This window comes from Amphimedon queenslandica, unplaced genomic scaffold (assembly GCF_000090795.2).
Source record: "Amphimedon queenslandica unplaced genomic scaffold, v1.1 AMPQUscaffold_13501, whole genome shotgun sequence".
Lineage (NCBI taxonomy): Eukaryota > Metazoa > Porifera > Demospongiae > Haplosclerida > Niphatidae > Amphimedon > Amphimedon queenslandica.
The window spans coordinates 258,778-276,663 of NW_003546263.1; the positions used below are offsets into that span (position 1 = coordinate 258,778).

General features: G+C 35.7%; 5 protein-coding genes across 5 annotated transcripts in view; 2 read left to right on the forward strand and 3 right to left on the reverse strand.

The window, feature by feature from the left end:
• Positions 1-7,821, reverse strand: part of LOC100641877 (integrin alpha-V-like) — a 10,553-nt gene extending 2,732 nt beyond the window's left edge. Inside the window, exons 1-19 of the mRNA XM_019993115.1 lie at positions 7,461-7,821; positions 5,923-6,188; positions 5,747-5,865; positions 5,381-5,498; positions 5,226-5,317; positions 4,463-4,745; positions 4,312-4,356; positions 4,183-4,232; positions 4,035-4,091; positions 3,932-3,984; positions 3,694-3,784; positions 3,385-3,499; positions 3,224-3,321; positions 3,056-3,167; positions 2,825-2,975; positions 1,603-1,658; positions 1,345-1,493; positions 1,015-1,158; positions 91-176 (exon numbers count right to left, since the gene is read on the reverse strand). Of these exons, the coding sequence (XP_019848674.1) occupies positions 91-176; positions 1,015-1,158; positions 1,345-1,493; positions 1,603-1,658; positions 2,825-2,975; positions 3,056-3,167; positions 3,224-3,321; positions 3,385-3,499; positions 3,694-3,784; positions 3,932-3,984; positions 4,035-4,091; positions 4,183-4,232; positions 4,312-4,356; positions 4,463-4,745; positions 5,226-5,317; positions 5,381-5,498; positions 5,747-5,865; positions 5,923-6,188; positions 7,461-7,687 (2,312 nt within the window). The 5' untranslated portion in view covers positions 7,688-7,821. The remainder of the gene's footprint in view (positions 1-90; positions 177-1,014; positions 1,159-1,344; positions 1,494-1,602; positions 1,659-2,824; positions 2,976-3,055; positions 3,168-3,223; positions 3,322-3,384; positions 3,500-3,693; positions 3,785-3,931; positions 3,985-4,034; positions 4,092-4,182; positions 4,233-4,311; positions 4,357-4,462; positions 4,746-5,225; positions 5,318-5,380; positions 5,499-5,746; positions 5,866-5,922; positions 6,189-7,460) is intronic.
• A 39-nt stretch (positions 7,822-7,860) lies between these two features.
• LOC100642002 (pyridoxal kinase-like) lies at positions 7,861-10,267 on the forward strand. The gene is made up of 11 exons (XM_011411778.2): positions 7,861-7,983; positions 8,032-8,086; positions 8,247-8,354; positions 8,488-8,571; positions 9,170-9,204; positions 9,260-9,345; positions 9,405-9,450; positions 9,500-9,605; positions 9,706-9,809; positions 10,034-10,100; positions 10,151-10,267. Exons 1-11 carry the CDS (start codon positions 7,864-7,866, stop codon positions 10,264-10,266), a joined length of 927 nt encoding a protein of 308 aa, XP_011410080.2. The 5' UTR covers positions 7,861-7,863; the 3' UTR covers position 10,267.
• Positions 10,268-10,272: 5 nt separating this feature from the next.
• LOC100642129 (uncharacterized protein C11orf65 homolog) lies at positions 10,273-11,994 on the reverse strand. Its single transcript, XM_003384051.3, has 11 exons — positions 11,899-11,994; positions 11,803-11,855; positions 11,618-11,755; positions 11,437-11,502; positions 11,283-11,375; positions 11,179-11,232; positions 10,920-11,126; positions 10,822-10,875; positions 10,707-10,771; positions 10,528-10,623; positions 10,273-10,477 (listed from the first exon to the last, which is right to left on the reverse strand). The coding sequence occupies exons 1-11, from the start codon at positions 11,942-11,944 to the stop codon at positions 10,402-10,404; spliced, it is 948 nt and encodes a 315-aa protein (XP_003384099.1). The 5' UTR covers positions 11,945-11,994; the 3' UTR covers positions 10,273-10,401.
• Positions 11,995-12,014: 20 nt separating this feature from the next.
• Positions 12,015-13,607, reverse strand: LOC105316710 (FGFR1 oncogene partner-like). Its single transcript, XM_011411809.2, has 6 exons — positions 13,495-13,607; positions 13,189-13,242; positions 13,088-13,142; positions 12,946-13,034; positions 12,343-12,837; positions 12,015-12,214 (listed from the first exon to the last, which is right to left on the reverse strand). The coding sequence occupies exons 1-6, from the start codon at positions 13,579-13,581 to the stop codon at positions 12,143-12,145; spliced, it is 852 nt and encodes a 283-aa protein (XP_011410111.1). The 5' UTR covers positions 13,582-13,607; the 3' UTR covers positions 12,015-12,142.
• Positions 13,608-13,693: 86 nt separating this feature from the next.
• Positions 13,694-17,885, forward strand: LOC100631475 (mannosyl-oligosaccharide 1,2-alpha-mannosidase IA-like). The gene is made up of 11 exons (XM_011411810.2): positions 13,694-14,305; positions 14,956-15,171; positions 15,546-15,629; positions 15,905-15,999; positions 16,055-16,178; positions 16,254-16,347; positions 16,411-16,526; positions 16,629-16,727; positions 17,009-17,132; positions 17,238-17,407; positions 17,548-17,885. Exons 1-11 carry the CDS (start codon positions 13,784-13,786, stop codon positions 17,806-17,808), a joined length of 1,905 nt encoding a protein of 634 aa, XP_011410112.2. The 5' UTR covers positions 13,694-13,783; the 3' UTR covers positions 17,809-17,885.
• The last annotated feature ends 1 nt before the right edge of the window (position 17,886 follows it).

The following is a 17,886-nucleotide window of genomic DNA, read 5'->3' on the forward strand; positions in this document are numbered from 1 at the left end:
TAATAATGATGATGATGATAATAACAATAGCATAATTATTATACGCTTTGTATGTTTGTGTACATGTATAGCTGCAATACATGCACTTACGTATATCTAATATTGGCAATAGGAGCATTTGCAATAAGGTCAGAAATACACACTCCATCAGGACCACAGTCTCTCACAACAGGTATCTATAATCAGAGAGAAAAAAATGGACATTGATAATAAAATCTTATGTGATAGTCAACATAACAGTGAAAAGTGCATGGGTGATTTGACGTTTTCAAAATTTAAAAAAAAAATTTAAAATTGATGCAAAATTGGCCAAATTTTTAATTTTGTGCTTGAATACGTCGGTAAGAGTAAATCAGGCTTTAGGTATTTACAAAAAATACCCTGTACTATAGTACAGGGACTTTGGCCCAATTTTTAAGGAACTTAAAAATTCATAAAAAAATTCGATTTTAATCGGAATTAGTTCAAACTTCCTACACAACATAAGTACATGTATATGCATCAGATAAAATTATAAAAATAGAAAATTCTCTCCTAGTCAATTTTGGCGAAATTTGGTCAAAATCCCTATACTATAGTATAGGAACTTTGGTCGAATTTTTGAGCAACTTTAAAAATTCAAGTCTGACCAAAATCAGCTACAAATTTGACACAAAACATGTACATTCGATTCATTAGTGTCACAAAGTTTAGCTCCATACCTCCCAGAACTACGAGTACATGTATATGAGTTTATCATTTTTACTCTCTAATATACTTATATATGTGTTGTATATGACACAACAATATGGGAGTCGATATCCAGAGACCGGGGATATTTTGAATTGATCACCCAAGGGCCAAAGGCCCAAGGGTGATATCGATTCAAAGTACCAGAGGTGGAGGGTGTATCGGCTATCGACCCATATTGGCGTGTTATACATGTATATGATATATCTCGTCTATGAATCTCATTAATGATATACATGTACATGTATATAGCTAAATAAACATGTACATTGCATATGCACGTACCTCTTGCTCAAAATACTGAAACTGAATGACTGGAATCTGAGAGAAGCTACTAGTAATGGGAACATCAGTATCCACAGGAGAAGAATCACGTGGTATCTGCTCTAGCCCAACCCGTAGGTAGAAATCATTAAAATTAGTCGTGTTCTAAGAATAAGGGGAGAGTGGATTGGAATATTGAAAAAGATATTAAATAATATTTAAGAAAAACCAAACATATTTTTAGGGATTGAAAAAAAAACAAAGCAAAACAGGCATCAAAAATGAGTAAAGGAAGAGAAAAAATAAAAATACAATTTAATGATTAAACAAATCAACAATTTTTATACATACCTTTACATATACTATAATATTCTCAGTGAATATTTGGTTAGGTTGAGTCAAATATATTGGACGTCTTATAGAGGAACGTAAAGTATTATCAAAGAAAAGACGAGAACGTGTACCAGCAGCTATCACCTCACTCAGTTCGTAATAAGTACCTGTCAGCAATAATAATAATAATGATGATGATGATGATGATGATAATAATAACAACAATATAATAATAATAATGATATTAGCTAATAATAAATAATGATTCTCTCTTACTAAATCCTGAAGGTATTTGTATTCCAGTATATGATGAGTTTATGGTAACTTGAAAACTATTAATGAAATAAAATGAGCCCATCAAACTATCTTATATAAATATTAATATTGTTTGTTTACATTTAAAGATGAGGAAATTATGATTAAATTTATAAATAAGAAACAATATGGAACTAAACAGAAAGCATACAAATGCCCTGGGCCACTCACTGCTGTGATGTAATTATCTTTAGCAGGCAACATGATACTGGGATACACATGTGCCTTAATATTGACCAAATAAGGACTGTCATTACAGTGCATGTAAAAGTATAGTTTATATATTTATATACATATACATGTAGGAATGTGGTTAGATATGTGTGGTTTTATTGGAATTCACATAAAATAAACTAAGTGTGGCCTCATCCTGCAAGCCAGCTGGCCAACAACAAGCACCTGGAAAGCATGAACAGTACCACACATTGTGGGCTTCATTTTGCTGTATAAAATTAGCAAGCATTCACTCATCATGGTATTAATAATATCCTCATAGAAACAATGACTATATTAATGTTGTTCCAGTATGACTTTTTCATTTCAGTTCTAGTTTAGTTCCACTGAAATTACTTTTAATTTCAGTTCTAGTTACCTACTTCTTAGTAAAATAATTTTAGTTCTAGTACTAGTTTCAGTATTCCATAATGGCTAAAGTTTTAGTTCTAGTTTAGTTCCAGTACTATAGGCTTTTTAAATTTCAGTTCCGGTATATAGTTCCAGTACTTAGTCCTTTTGATTTTCAGTACTTAATTTTAGTTCCAGTTCATTTATAGTTTTGGTTGTAGTTCAAACAAAAACAACAATACCAAACACAAGCTTTTGCTTATAGCAATAAAGTTTAGTATTGTTTACAAGTAGTCTATATTCTTGCGAAGCAATAGACAGTGACATCCTACTTCCTATATAGTATTTTAGTTCTTAGACCATTTTAGTTCCAGTATAAGTTAAAGTACCTGTTATAATTTTATTTAAGTTCTAGTTCTAGTTCCAGTAAATGTAGGGTAAATTAAATAATATGAGTACATAGTTCTAGTTAACTGTAATACAAATATTTTTAGTTCCAGTCTATAGAACAGGAACTAAAAATAAAAACCTGTACTTTAAGCCATTCTAGTTCTAGTTCCGAAGAACTGGAACAACACTAGACTATATACATGGACTTATGAGGTCATGTTTTTCTTACCAGGTGTTATAAATGACTCCATTAAACGTGCAATTAAAGATACCCAACGCAACCCTAGTGACATTGGCAGTAAAACTAATGTCGGTAACGGCGACTGGTATGGATCGCAACACAAATACAGTCTGGGACTCAAAAGCACCAACCACCAAATCTAAGGAGAGGGAGAGGGAGAGGGGGAGAGAGAGAGAGAGAGAAGGATCGAGCTAGAGCATTTCAGCATTACTAATGCACCTCTGTATCCATTTTGATCAATATCAGTAGTGCCGGTGAGAGAGAAACCAAATGAACGAACTCCTGACGTGAGACTAGTCACCTGGCGAGCAACTTCCGTTCCATTTATTCTCTATAGTGCACAAGAGTATACTGAATATAACCAAGGATATACTAGTCTGTATGCACCTGCTGTACTGTGGTATTGACAATAGATCCATTGACATTTTGACCATGATACACGTATACAACCCCGTCACCCTCAAATGGAGCACCTACTGCAAAATCTATAGAGAGAAATAAAGAGATGAACATCGTGTATGATATGCTGTTATACCAATGGGAGTTACCATTGTATCCATCGTTGTTGATGTCACCAAGAGTGGCTATTGCTATACCAAACCGGCCTCCATCGCCCTGTCCATATATAGATCCAGTGTATGCAAAACTACCAGTACCAGTGCCCTTTATGAAAAAATAAACACATAAAATCATACACTAAATATACAACGTACATGTATATGTACATTATACATGTACATGTACATGTATCCTTTTTTGTCCCTTATACATGAATTCCATATGTCTCCCTTCCTTTTTCTCCCACTTCCTCTCTCTCTCTCCCCCCTCTCCCTCTCATGTACAGATACGGTACGTACCTCGTTTCTGTAAATCGCAACTCGTCCTGACTCAATGTGCTGTCTATTGGGATCAATGTAAATCGGAGCACCGACAAGAATATCATCCCAACTAAAAAATAAAAGGGAATTTAATGTCTAAACTACATGCAGCTGTCATGCACATGTACATGTACATAATTGATTACAGGGTACAAGAAGTACAAACACACACACACACACACACACACACACACACACACACTGGCCCCACACATACCCATCTCCATTAAGATCAGTTACTGCAACTGAATATCCAAACTGCTCACCGAACTGTGACAATTATTTATAAAAATAGTGAAACTAATAAATAAATAAATCACCTGTTCTCCATCAAGAAATAATGTAGGTATTTCAGTAGCACTAGTAACAATGTAAACCTAAAAAGAAACAATCAGGTATATTGCTGGTGGCTTCATGAGGCATGCAACAGTTAAGTGTGTTACATGTAACAGTGATTATATAGCTTACCCTCCCAACTTGTGTCGTCTTGTTATACTTAGGAGCTGATGCAACTACATCTAATGGAGTAAGTTATTAAGAGAGGGGAGGGAGAAGGGTTATACATATACTAATACACATTACAAAATAATATTGTACCTTTGACAGACTGACTGGTCAAGTAACCACTAGATAAGGCAAAACCTATTTGTGTATATACATGTATAAAAAATCATGATGATGTGACATATAAAATGGAGAGAAGGAAAAAAAGGAGTGAAAGCAGGATAGATTAGAAAAAAATATATACCGAAATAAGAAAAATCATCGTCAGGGACATTAATAGGAAGATTATTAGTGCCTGATACTTGGCCGTTAGAAGCATTAACACGTGGCAACTGCCCCAGAAGACTGTTATCTAGTGGTATAGCTGTGTTATTCGTGTATAGGTGAAGTTCTCTGGTAGGTTTATTTTTAGCAGTTATAGTAGTAGTTTCAGTGACTGTACCCAGTGGATTATAATAGTAGACACCGCCTGTACTGGTATCCCTACCAGGAGCACTAGCCATCAGAATTGGACCTGTCTCAAATTCCTAAAAAATGTTACTATGATGATCAAAGGTTTCTGCAAGTGGTATTTTAATGACAGATTCATTTTGCAAATTTATACCCACACAAAACTTAATTTAATGCAGATACACTGTACAGACACGTGCACATTATAATTGCAATTATAGGAAATTTGGTAATTGGTAGATAAAATTGGAAAATAAAATTGCTTTATTCTGAGCATACTCAACGACACAGCTTCAAAATCCCCCAATATAAATGGCCAGTATAAAAATAACCAATACAATTAAGCCTGACGCAACGCAAATGAACACAAAAATGGAATTTAACCAATATTTGCGTCAACTTCGAAGCGTTTTGTGTCAAAAGGTCAAATCGCCCACACACTTTTGACAGTTCTGTCGAATTTAAACCAGCTAGGCTTCAATTGTATTGGTGATTTGGCCTAATATTAAGTTTTCCCACTATACAATAATTATACATAATTGAAAATGGAGTCTTACTGGGGCTGAGTTCAGACTAGTGGTGACACCAACAGAGAATCCTGCTTCACAGAAACCTTCTCCATTCTGATTATTACCACTACCACTTCTAACTGTATACATAATATCCATGCATGAACAAAAATAAAATTACGTAAATATTCATAATGGCTTACAGCAAGGGTTCATCCTTAGGAAATTAGTTAAATTACGACCAGAATATACACACTGGCCTCTTGGCTGAGAATTAGCGGTGGTAGGAAGATCAGTAAACTCCCACAATGGAGCACAGGCCTAATAATAACAACAACAACAACAATAACAACAACAACAACAACAACAACAACAACAACAACAACAATAATAATACTAATAATAGAAAAGGAGATAGAGTTAAGGTTATACATGTAGGTCTGAATCCTACTAGAATTAAAAGTGGTTATTTGCAAAAAGTTTACTCCCACAAGAGTTTCTGGCTATATACAGCCTAAACTATAGCTAATTCCTTCTTCCATATACAATGTACGTGTATGTCAACATACGACAAAAAATCCTTCTTCACTGTAAACTGTTGCTCCCATCTGCTGCCCATTCTTGTTTTGTGCGAAAAAAATGTCTTTAAAATCATCACTTAGGCCAGGGACATGTATGTCAACATTTCCTAATAACAACAACAACAACAATAATAAATAATAATAATAATAACAAGAGTACTAACCAATTCTGTCAAAGAGGAGTCCATCAGGTTCCCTTGCGTCCCCGTCACCAAGAGAAGCGGTACAATTCTCAGAGGAGAGGGAACACTGATACACAAGTCCTGTCTTATTGTTCATACCATCTGGATTATTATGACTAAGACATGCAAGTGATTGAGCATCATCATTAGAAGTAATACCAAAGACATGACATGATAAGTTAGACGGAGGGACGTCAGCGGTGCTTAGCCCACCAGGGTAAGCACCACGAGGAGCACCGACCATTATACTATAAAGAAAAAGAGGGAGAAATATCAACTATATAAAATAAATACTATAAAAGAGAGATAGATATTAACTATCATGCTACATTATAAAGAAAGAGAGGGATATCAACCGTATTAATCTATTATACTATTAGCATTATAAAGATGAAAGAGAGGGAGGGATATTATAGAGTGTGTGTGTGTGTGTGTCTGTGTATCATTAAGTGTCATGTGAGCATATAACAGGATAAAGGTACAGATTGTTGTATATAAACACACTACAATCATACATACACATACATACTATACAGTACGTCACAATGAGGTATACTATATGCAGATGTAAGTGTGTATGTGTGTTCCCATTATAACTGTTTATATAGTACAAATTGTGAGTAAAGGAGTGCCTATATATAAGATGCATGCATACACAAAATCAGATTTTAATCTATAAAAACAGAAATAATAAAACACACAAACAGTATGTGCATTAATGGAACAAATTACAAAGCTGGATGTACATACACATGTATACATATATGGTTATTGCATAAGCTTTGTTTATGGTTCTTCATTACAAGCAATCGTATAATCATTACATCATATTAATATCCTTTCATACGGCCTACTCTTGTACCATTTCCTCCCTTTTTCTTTCTTATCACTACATTGCTCTCTTTAGCTCTCATATCACAGAGGCTACCCTTACAATATACTGATTGCACTAGTATCATGTACATGTATTATTAAAATAGCCTAGGATTAATGATTTGTTTTCCAAAAGTGTCAGTGTACAACTAAAAACATTAAACAATCGTTTATGTGTGTTAATTTTTATAAAAAAAGCCTTCGCTTAGAGGTAAGAGGAACAGACAGGCAAACACACAATTGATAATTATTTAAGTGATCAAAAGGTGTCACTCGCTGCTTATTCATTCCTAGAATTCTAGTCTAACATTACAGACACCATGTTACTAGTGTCACCTAGCCTACATAGATGTAAACACATTGCATATAAGTGTACATGTATATATATACAACCCACAGCCATTTCTTGCTGTATTCATAAACACAAGCCTCAGGCAATAACTCAATAAATACTTTTGGAGAAGCAACTGAAGTTAAAATTATACAAGCTATGATTTTCTTCATTAAATATACATTACTGTAGAATCAACAAGCCTAGCTTAACAATTTAACAAGTATTATTTTAATAAAGCTAAAATTCAATTAATTTGAAAAATACATCAAAATAGAGGGGAAAGAGCAAATAATACAACAGAAAGGCCACTTACAGGGTTTGGTCAAGTATTTCTTCTAAAGTCATATTACCAGGGCTTTCAAACAGCCGGTGCACAGCGACAGAATAACCAAACGAATCCTCTGTCATCCCGGTACTTCTAGCAGGGGATATCTTAGCAATGGGCTTATATACGTCTATAGATTCTACGCCGGCCCCATCGGAGAAACAGGTGAGGGCGAGGAGGAGAAGTCCTGCCGAGTGGAGACGAATACCCAGCATTTTGAAAGGGAGGCTTCCCCTAGCGAGAATATAATTTGAACCTTATCTCTAATTCTCTAATGCGCCTGGAAGTGAGACAACTGAGCAATCTGTCTATCTCTTTGGCCCAGTCTGCGGTCTCTCTATGTGTAATGAGAAATTGAGAATTGTAAAAGGCGTACACACTACACCCACGCATGAATGCATGCACCACACAAATCATGGCCGCCGACTCGAGGCAGAGGCATGTCCTCTCCATTCAAAGCCACGTCGTCCACGGGCGAGTAGGAAACACTGCGGCAGCCTTTCCTTTACAAGTAGGTCTTAGATTCTCACAATGTCTCATCTTTTACACATTTTGCTAGCTACTAGGCTACGAGGTAGACCTCATAAATAGCGTGCAGCTCTCCAATCACACGGGTAGGTGAGGTTGTACGCCCACGTAAATAATCTACCATCTTGATCACTTGTAACATTATTATGATAATTATTATACTATTTTTCCATGTTAAGTTTATGAATATTGAATCTTGCTGTACACAATAATAATTATTAATTTTTATTAATGTTAACTGCATAGGGTACCCTACGTTTAAAGGACAGGTATTAGAGGCAGCAGAACTGGACGTCTTGCTGTCTGGGCTACGCTCAAACTCGCTTCTCTCTAATTATACTCATATCCTGACAGGTCAGTTTAATTTTCAATTTGAAATTTTTGATTTGACTATTGACGGATTACATTATAATAACGCAATCATTGAGGCTAAACAATATCTTTACCTTATGGTAATGTTGTGTTGTTTTTATTTACTTTGTATTAGGTTATATTGGATCTTACTCTTTCCTTAGCAAAGTGTATGATTTTGTGAGAGAGATGAAAGGCAAGAATCCAAATCTTATATACGGTAAATCAAATCACCTCTAATATCGTTAAGAATGATAAATTAGTTATCAATTAATTGATTAAATCATGCTAATAATTAAATCATGCTAAACTGGTACGTTAGATAATAATAATAATAATAGTGAGGCGTGGAGAGAGGGAGTGAGAGGAAGTAGGGTCAGGTTTAGTTAATTATAGTGTGTATATATATATATATATATATATATATATATATATGGGTATACTCATTGTTGGTGGCACCTGCCATACTGGTATGCTCTCTTCACTTGGCTGTCACAGTGTCACTGTCAATCTATACATGTACACATAATCTTGTCTCGCCTCTCTCTTCCTTTAATCTTCCTCCTAAAGGAAGAGAAGATAAACAATCACACTATACATCTTTACACATCTTTATCAACAAGTATGCTATTAAGATATAATTATTGTAGCTTTTACTTTTAGCATAGTGTATAATAGCTTACCATAAACAATATACATTGTGTATACATGCACTTTAAAATGAGTACTCGTATCAGTCGAGTTTATTTTACACATACACTAAGTTTCAAAGGCTAAAATAACAGTGGCATAACTTCTGTTTTATTTTATTTTATTAGTTTGTGATCCTGTTATGGGAGACAATGGACAGATGGTAACAAATGCATACAAATATAAAATGAATTTGACGATGATGATAACTGTTGTAGTATGTTCCTAATGATTTGCTACCAGTGTATCGTGAGAGACTAGTCCAAATTGCCGACCTTTTGACTCCAAACTGCTACGAAGCTGAGTCAGTGCTTTAATGATAGAAACATTGTGTGTAATCTCTAATAATTATTATTGATTTAGATTATTAACTGGCATTAGTATAAAGACTGAGAATGATGCACAAATGGTATGACAAAGTGAGATGGTAAAAAAAGTATCATTACCTATTCCTATAGGCAATAGAAGCACTGCTAAAGGAAGGAGCTAAGACGGTAGTCATAACAAGTATTGAATTAAATACTGATGACAATAACCTAATACTCATAGCCGGTAATAGAGAAGGTAAAAAAGAGAATTAAAATGGGAGGAAAGAAAATTAAGAGACATGTGTGAAAATTAAGAGACATAATGTTTATTATCATGATGTCTTAATTTCTTTTAGGAGAAAAGGTTAGATTGTCGTATCCTAAAATCAGAGCACAGTTCACAGGTACAGGAGACCTTTTCACAGCTCTGCTCTTAGGATGGAATGAGCATGGACTTAAAGTAATCCTAAAGTCAATATTCTGCTCTTGTAATAATGTATACACATGGAAATTCTTGTTTCTCTTTTGGTCAAAACAAATTCATAACTCAAATATTTTTTTGTTTTCAGTATCACAATGAGCATAATTATTATTATAAAAATTAATTGTAAAAAAATTGAAATTATGGGTCATTATTTTTGACCAAAGACCATTAAAAATTGTTGCAATAATAATAATGTATAGGTGTCATGTGAGAAGGCTTTAATGACAATGCAAGCAGTTCTGAAAAGGACACAAGAAAATGCACTAAGTATGGCAGACAGGAACCTTTAAAATTATTATTATTCGATTTATTTCCAGGGCTATCGGAAGGTAAAGTACCATCGGCTGAGCATATAGAACTACAACTGGTGAGGAGTAAAGGAGATATTGAATCACCACCTCCTTTTCATTCATCCTGTAACCATGTGACATAAAGATAATTATATAATTATTGTTAATTTTTAAGAAAGAATGATGACAATAATAATTATTATAAAATAACTTCTGAAGATCCCAAGCCAGTCATTATTATACAGAAGAAAAGTAAGGAATGCAACAACCAGTAGTATCTATGCTTTAATGAGCTGTACTGTATAAGGATCAGTGGTTGCACTTGTACCAAATGAATGCCAATCACTGATGTATCTTATGAAGAGAAAATTAATATAAAAATGAGAAAAAGAGATTTTACTGACTTATCATAATCAAGTTCATTGCTCCATTGAATTAGTCCGTCTACTTCGCTACCATCCTCTTGCTCCATCTCTTCTCCATTTACATTTGCAGTATATCTTTTAAATGTATATTACATAAATCATACTTTCATTGTCTTTTTGGGTGCATTATCTATAATTATTAGATATTTAAAACTAACAATTTCGTTAGCCATTCTATTCTTTTTTGCTTGCGCTTCTTTTCGAGATCCTCTCGCCTCATTAGCTACAAACGGAATGAATTATAGTTACAGTATATAGAAATGAAAAATATACCTTTAAATGTCTGAACGGTTGAACAGGCTTAGGCATAAGCGAAGGCTCATTGAGCTACAATAAAAAAATACAAAGTCTGTGTGAGTGTACTCAATTACCACAACTGGCCTCCAGCCATTATTCTCTTCTCTTCTATACCAGCCACTCGTATCGTGGGGGACGGAGAGGGCAGTGTTGTTATGGAGCTCTTTTGCTAGTGACTTTCTCTCACACATTGCTGTGTAGTCCCTTGGAGAGGAAGCACACAAGTCAACAACAGTTCTATTAGTGTATATCTTGTAGTACACCATTGGAGGAAAGGTCTCCTGTAACAAAAATAGGAATAAAATTAATGAGTGAGTGTTTTTCGGTCCTTACTCCTCCTAACCGGAATCTCACATAGCAGCCAGATGCTTTATCAAGGAGTTTAGCCTTATAGTAAGGAAAGCAATGTCAGTTTAAAAGCTATGGGGGTTCTCTACCTCTTGAGGATTAATGCAGCGAAGTAGGTACGAAGGATCGCCTCTTCTGTGAAAATTAATAAGATTCTGAAATGACTGGAAAAGTTTTTTGTTCTGTATTTGAAAAGAGATACAGGGATGATATTGCAAGGTTGCATGGCTACAATGTACTAACTTTATATTGCCTCCAGGCTCTTTGAATCGAACATGCTCCTGCAACACGTGTTGATTGCAACTTAGACTGCATAGGGATAGATTTTTATTCATACTAAGTAAAGCCCAACATACATGTACATACATACGCTGCATGCAGGCAAGCAATTAGCAGCTTGTTGCAGTTAAAGTTATTCTCATACTTTATTGCCAGTTCTAGCAAATAGTTCTCTGATTTTTAGTCTAGTCCGATTTCCTCTCCAGACTCGCTGTATCTCTAGCGAGGCTGCTATTTTAATCTCGTCCTTGTATCCTTTCTTCTTTTTTCCTCTGATAACGTCCTAAGGGAGACGAGAGTTATGATTTTCCAATTTTTTTATTGATGTACTTTTCTGTATTCTGACCCAGATACTGCGAGAAGATAAGTAGGATCGATGTCCCCTAAAAGTACAATTAGTAGAGAGGCTGACAAGCTGAAACAAACCTGGAAAAGCAACAGACTTGAGCAAATCAGAAAAATTAAACGCCATCTTGCCAATTTAGAGAATAGATGTAACGTTGCCTAGCAACAGAATGTAGGCGTGGCTCATTAAAATTTTATTGATTTAAAAATTAATTTTTGTAAAATTAAAACTACCAAACTGAAACTGTGTATAATGCATGAGGAGAGAGAGAGAGAGAGAGAGAGGGGGGGGGGGGGTAAAGGAAAGAGGAGAGTTAAAATAGAGCTACTGAATTTGCTCAGAGTAATCAAAATCTCCAGCACTTGCTTGTGAGAGTGAGTGATCAGTAGTTTCATACTATAAGAAATACCAATATGTAAAAAAATATTTTATGTAAAAATTTATGTAATTATAAAAACCCACCACTATGGGATATTCTGTCCCTGTGGGAAAAGCCAACCTCTCCACTCAAGTAATCAACAAACCTTCAAATTAGTATTATCCTCTTCTTCGGAGTCTTCTCCACTTTCAACACCTTTTGCTACATTAGTCCCTGGAGGATCCTTAGAGTTGCTATCAAGAAGACGAGCAAGAACATCAGAGCCACCGCCAGTCAAACCAGTCCCTTCAGACACTAGAAACTTACTATCAGCAAACAAGTTCCCTTTATTTGAGGAAAGAGGTTTTACTGCTGATACCTCGGGTTGCTTAAGAGATGGGATCGAACTGATGGGCGTAACTGCTGGCGGAGGGATTGAGGATATGGTTGCCATGGTAATGGGAGTTGCTATAGTAACGGGAGTAGCCATGGTAACAGGAGTTGCCGAGGGAATGGAAGAGGGCGTGAGATGAGGAGGAGTGGCAGGAGTAGGGCTAGCGTTTCTTAGCTGCTGTAGCACGTCATGGAGTAATGGAGTATCTGTGTTATCTTTTAATCCAATATCAGCTGCTAACTGATTCCTACCTTTATAGCTTTTGAGCTATATGTATATAAGAGATGAAAAGAAATAGGAGAAGACAGAGAGAAGGTAAAATATGAATATGTACAGTATTATCTACTCTTTGACGTGATTCACACATGTACTTACCACGTTAGTCTCTGGATCAAAGACAGAACATGTGAAATCCAGTTCAAAAAACTCTAAGAATTCTCTAACTAAACCAACAGTGATCTGACCTAATTAGTGAGAGAGAGAGAGGGTAAGCTACACGTACACATAAAGTACTCACCATCTTTCGTTTTTAGAAAACTTGTCAATCTTTTGTTAACAAGTGAATGAGGTTTCTACAAAAATAGAATACAAAATAGTAATAAATAATCTAAGTCGTACCGTCTTTGATTCCTGTTCTTCTAAGGCCAGTACTACACTTGCTCTTAACTGAGCCTAGAGATAAAGTCAAAATACATTTATGAACAGTATAAATCAACACTTATAATCACCTCTGAGACCACACCCACAACATATTATATAAAGTGAGCCTTATACTTTAATACGCTTTTTTACCATAACAACCAATAAATTATGACCAACTCGGAATTCAATAACAATAAATGGCTGCTCTTAATCTTTACACAAATAAAACAGATTATCAATATACTGTAATATTAAAAGGTGGGTTTTAATTAGGAGCCTCACTCTAATGCTTCCCAGTACACCTTGAGACTCTAAAGTCTGAGCAACCAAATCCCTCAACTCTACATCATCATCCTCTTCGCCCGCCATATTTTTGAAATATGTCACATGACTATCACGTGATCGTGCATGACAAAAATAGGCGTGTTTCAAAAAAGCTCACGTGACATTATGATGTTGGTCAATGAGGGCGTGTCCGAAAGATATTCGCTGGAGCCAGACACCACAGAATAGATACCCGAGGCTCACATTCCTCATTCCTTCTCTCTCTCTCTCTCCCCCTCTCTTAGTCATGTCCTCTCCTTACTTGCCTCTCCACCAGGAGGGGCCTGGAAGGACAGGCTCTCTCCCCGGGAACCGCTCTCGGACTCCTTTAAGAACCAGAGAGACCTGTCTTCTCCTCTCCCTTTTCGTAATGTTTATACTAGCTTGGGCTTCTCTTCTCTTCTACATGCCCGATGTTCACTCTGTTGACAGGGATAGCTTTCGAAATGCCTACAGTAGTTTTCATCACCACAGACTCCCCCTGAGCAGCTCTGATGGTCTGGAAGCAACCCAAGAGCTTGGTGCCAGTGCTACTAGCAGTAATAAACCTACAACTGTTGCTCCGTCGACTCAACAATCGCCTTCCACTACTCATCATAAAGAGGAGGAAGATGAGACAAAATCTACTAAAGAAACTGTGGTCTCCACGACTGAGGATAGACAAGATGAGAAACCAACAAGCAAAGATGAATTGGAAGCTATTGAAAATATTGATTTATCCAGCATTGGAAGGAATGAAAATGAAAGAAGAAGATTAAAAGTTAAAGAGGTAGGGTAATGCATTATAACAATGGCGATAAATTAATGCAATACTCTTAGATAGGAATTCATGGCATGGCCAGTGTTGTTCTTTATGAGCATGTTGCCATCAGAGAGCTCCATACTCCCACAGTGTTAATTAATACCCTAATTATATACCCTAATTATAAACACCTTTACTGCCGCATGTAGCACTTATAATGCAAATTTTTATTTGTGTAATTTTTTTTTAATTTTCCTAATTATTATTACTGTATTTGAAAAATTTGTAGATAATAATTTATGAGTAGCAAAAACAATTAATACATGCAGAGTGTAATTCTATCTTTTGGATATCACCCTTGCATAATTAATAATTTTTTGGGAAATGCATACACTTGTCACTTGGCTATTTCCATTTTATTTGAAGTTGTTTTGTGTTTAGAAGCCTTCTGAAGAGCCTGGCTAAATGCCCAATGATAATCATGCTATAACTAATAGTTATGCTGATTATTTGCTTATTAGTCGGTGCCTTTGATCATGTTTCAAGAGCTGTAATCATATACCAGTACCTAGTTTGATACCTGTCTCACTCCCTTCCTCTCTCTTTCTTTCCCCACTTTATTTCAACATCATCCGCTCGCATACACAAACACTCTTTCCTCTCCCTCCTTCCATTAGATGATCAAGCACGCCTGGACTGGCTACGCTAAATACGCAATGGGAGAGAACGAGGTCAAGCCTGTTTCTAAAAAGGGCCATTCGGCTGTTGTATTTGGTAAAACGAAACTCGGAGCCACGCTAGTCGATGGTCTTGACACGCTGTATATCGCCGGACTTCATAATGAGTTCAATGACGCAAGGAATTGGGTCAGAGACCATCTTCGAGTATCCGAGGTAGAGTAGAGAGAGAGAGAGAGAGAGTGATGTTTACTACCTGTACAAGAATTTTTGTTGGGTCAAGTTGTGTATGTGGGACTGGTAAGATCACTGTTAGTCAATTGAATATGAGGATTTATAGCTTATTTACAATAACGTTATTGTACTGTATTATCAATACTTTCAATTAAGCATATACAGTACATGCATAATACATGTACAGTAGGTTACATGCATGTATTTAACTATTTATACATGTATGTATGGCTATGTATGCATCTGTTTCTGGTGAATAGTTGTGGTTTCTTACTACCCATATACAATGTACAGTACATGTACATGTACCTGCTTTCTAATTATTCTTTCCTTTTCATCTTCCTCTTCCTTTTTAGGTCAAGTCTTTTGTCTCATTTTTTGAGTTCAACATTCGTTTTATTGGAGGATTACTCAGTGCCTACTCACTGAGTAAAGATGAGGTATTGCCCTGTTATTGATCCGTGGAGTAGGAAACATTTTAATTAAAGTGGGACTGTCCAACTTGTTCAGCCTTAATAGTATAAAATACATGTACATCCATACTAAGTGCTTCTAATTGATTAGTAACACTGCTCTAACAGTAATTAGGAAAATTATGTGCTATACATGTTCAAGCATGTGTGTAGCCATGTAAATGTACATGTACACTTGAATGTGTTCTACTCCTTTTGATGTCGAGTTTTATTTGTTGATTTCCTCTTGTATGTACATGTAGTTATTTAAAGAGAAAGCTCTTGAAATGGCCGAAAAGCTAATGCCTGCCTTTAACACTCAGACGGGCATTCCCAAAAGTCTTGTGAACATCAAAACGTAAGACATGTACATGTACATGTGTATGTCACATTTTCGTGTGATTATAATATAGCGGAGAATTAAAGAACTGGGGCTGGGCATCTGGAAAGTGTTCAGTTTTGGCCGAGATTGGGACGCTTCAGTTGGAATATCAATACTTGACTGTACTAAGCAAAAAGTCAACTTACCTAGATAAAGTAAGCCTTTTATTTCTTTATTCCTTGTTTTAAATCTTAATTCACTTTCTTTCTTGTTTATTCTCCTTCCTTTAGGTACTACACATTCGAAAGATACTCAGAAAAGCCGACAAACCCCTGGGACTCTATCCAAACTTCATCAACCCTAATACTGGGAGGTGGGGCTCAAGTATGTCCTATGTCTCACTATAAGGATTGACGTAATGCTCGTACATATATCTCTTTTCCTCAGAGCTTGTGTCTATGGGTGCATTGGGTGACAGCTTTTATGAGTATCTGCTCAAAGCGTGGCTAATTACTAACAAGAAAGATGAAGAGGCCAGGGATATGTTCTACGAAGTTATTGATGTATGTTTGTTTACCTTGTGGTGGATTAAATTTCATTTTAACTTCCTTCCCTCTCTCTCTTCCTCTCTCTCTCTCTCTCTCTCTCTCTCTCTCTCTTCTCAGAATGTTGAGTCTAGGATGTTTAAATATGTACAGAATAGAAAATATTTGTTGATATCTGATCTGAGAAATGGCAGAATGGATGGCAAAATGCAACACCTGGTAAGTAAAGTGGGCAAGTGGTTGCACATGTGTACATATTACTGATTTACACATATCTTAATATCATATAGCATTGCTGTATTATATTAACACTTTTGATATACTATGTGTGTTTGTTATGATTCAGTAAGGTCCTGTTTATAGTTTCTCAATAATTATGAATGTCATCCATCCTTTTGTTTTGTTGTTACACATGTGGCTTAATTCCCCTTAATTTACCTATTTCCTTTATTTCTCTCTCTCTCTCTCTTCTTGCTCCCTTTCTCCATAAACACTTGCAGGCTTGTTTTGCAGGTGGTATGTTTGCATTAGCTTCAGTGCATGCAACTAATGGCAAGTCACAGCATTACATGGACATTGCCAAGAACATTACAAGAACATGTCACGAGTCTTACATTAAAACAGGTTTGACCAGTAACATACATGTACATGTACGTGTACATGTTTTAAATAATCAGAAAAATAGGGTTGATTATATTATACTTTTTAAATGTACTTTTCTACTTTCAGTGAGTCATTTTGGCCCTGAAGCATTTCGAATGGACTCCAGCGGCAGGATTACTAGTAGAAAGAATGAAAAGATGTATCTACTGAGACCAGAGACTGTGGAATCATACTTCTACCTTTGGAGACTGACTCATGATCCAATGTATAGAGATTGGGGATGGGAACTAGTCCAGGTATGGAAGCATGAGAGTATGGGAATGGAACTGATTTAAGAGCATAGAGTGTGTGAGAGTATTGGAATGGAATCTCTAAGTGCCTAAGTATAATAATAATTATTATTATTATGTCCTTTTTTTCTCTTCTTACTTTAAAGTCGTTAGAAAAGCACTGCAGAATACCTACAGGTGGCTATGCTGGTATCAAGGATGTCTACAACGAAGCGATTCCGAAAGACGATGTTCAGCAGTCGTTCTTTATAGCAGAGACACTCAAATATTTATACTTGCTGTTTTCTGACGATAGTGTGCTGCCATTAGATAAATGGGTCTTCAATACAGAGGCACATCCATTCCCTTATCTCTCTGAGTTCCCAGTCGATCAGGCAACATTAAATCGAACTATGATTTTACTATAATATTATTATTATTGTTATTATTATTATTACTATTACTATTATTATTATTTGCAATAATAAACGCCATTTTTAAATTTA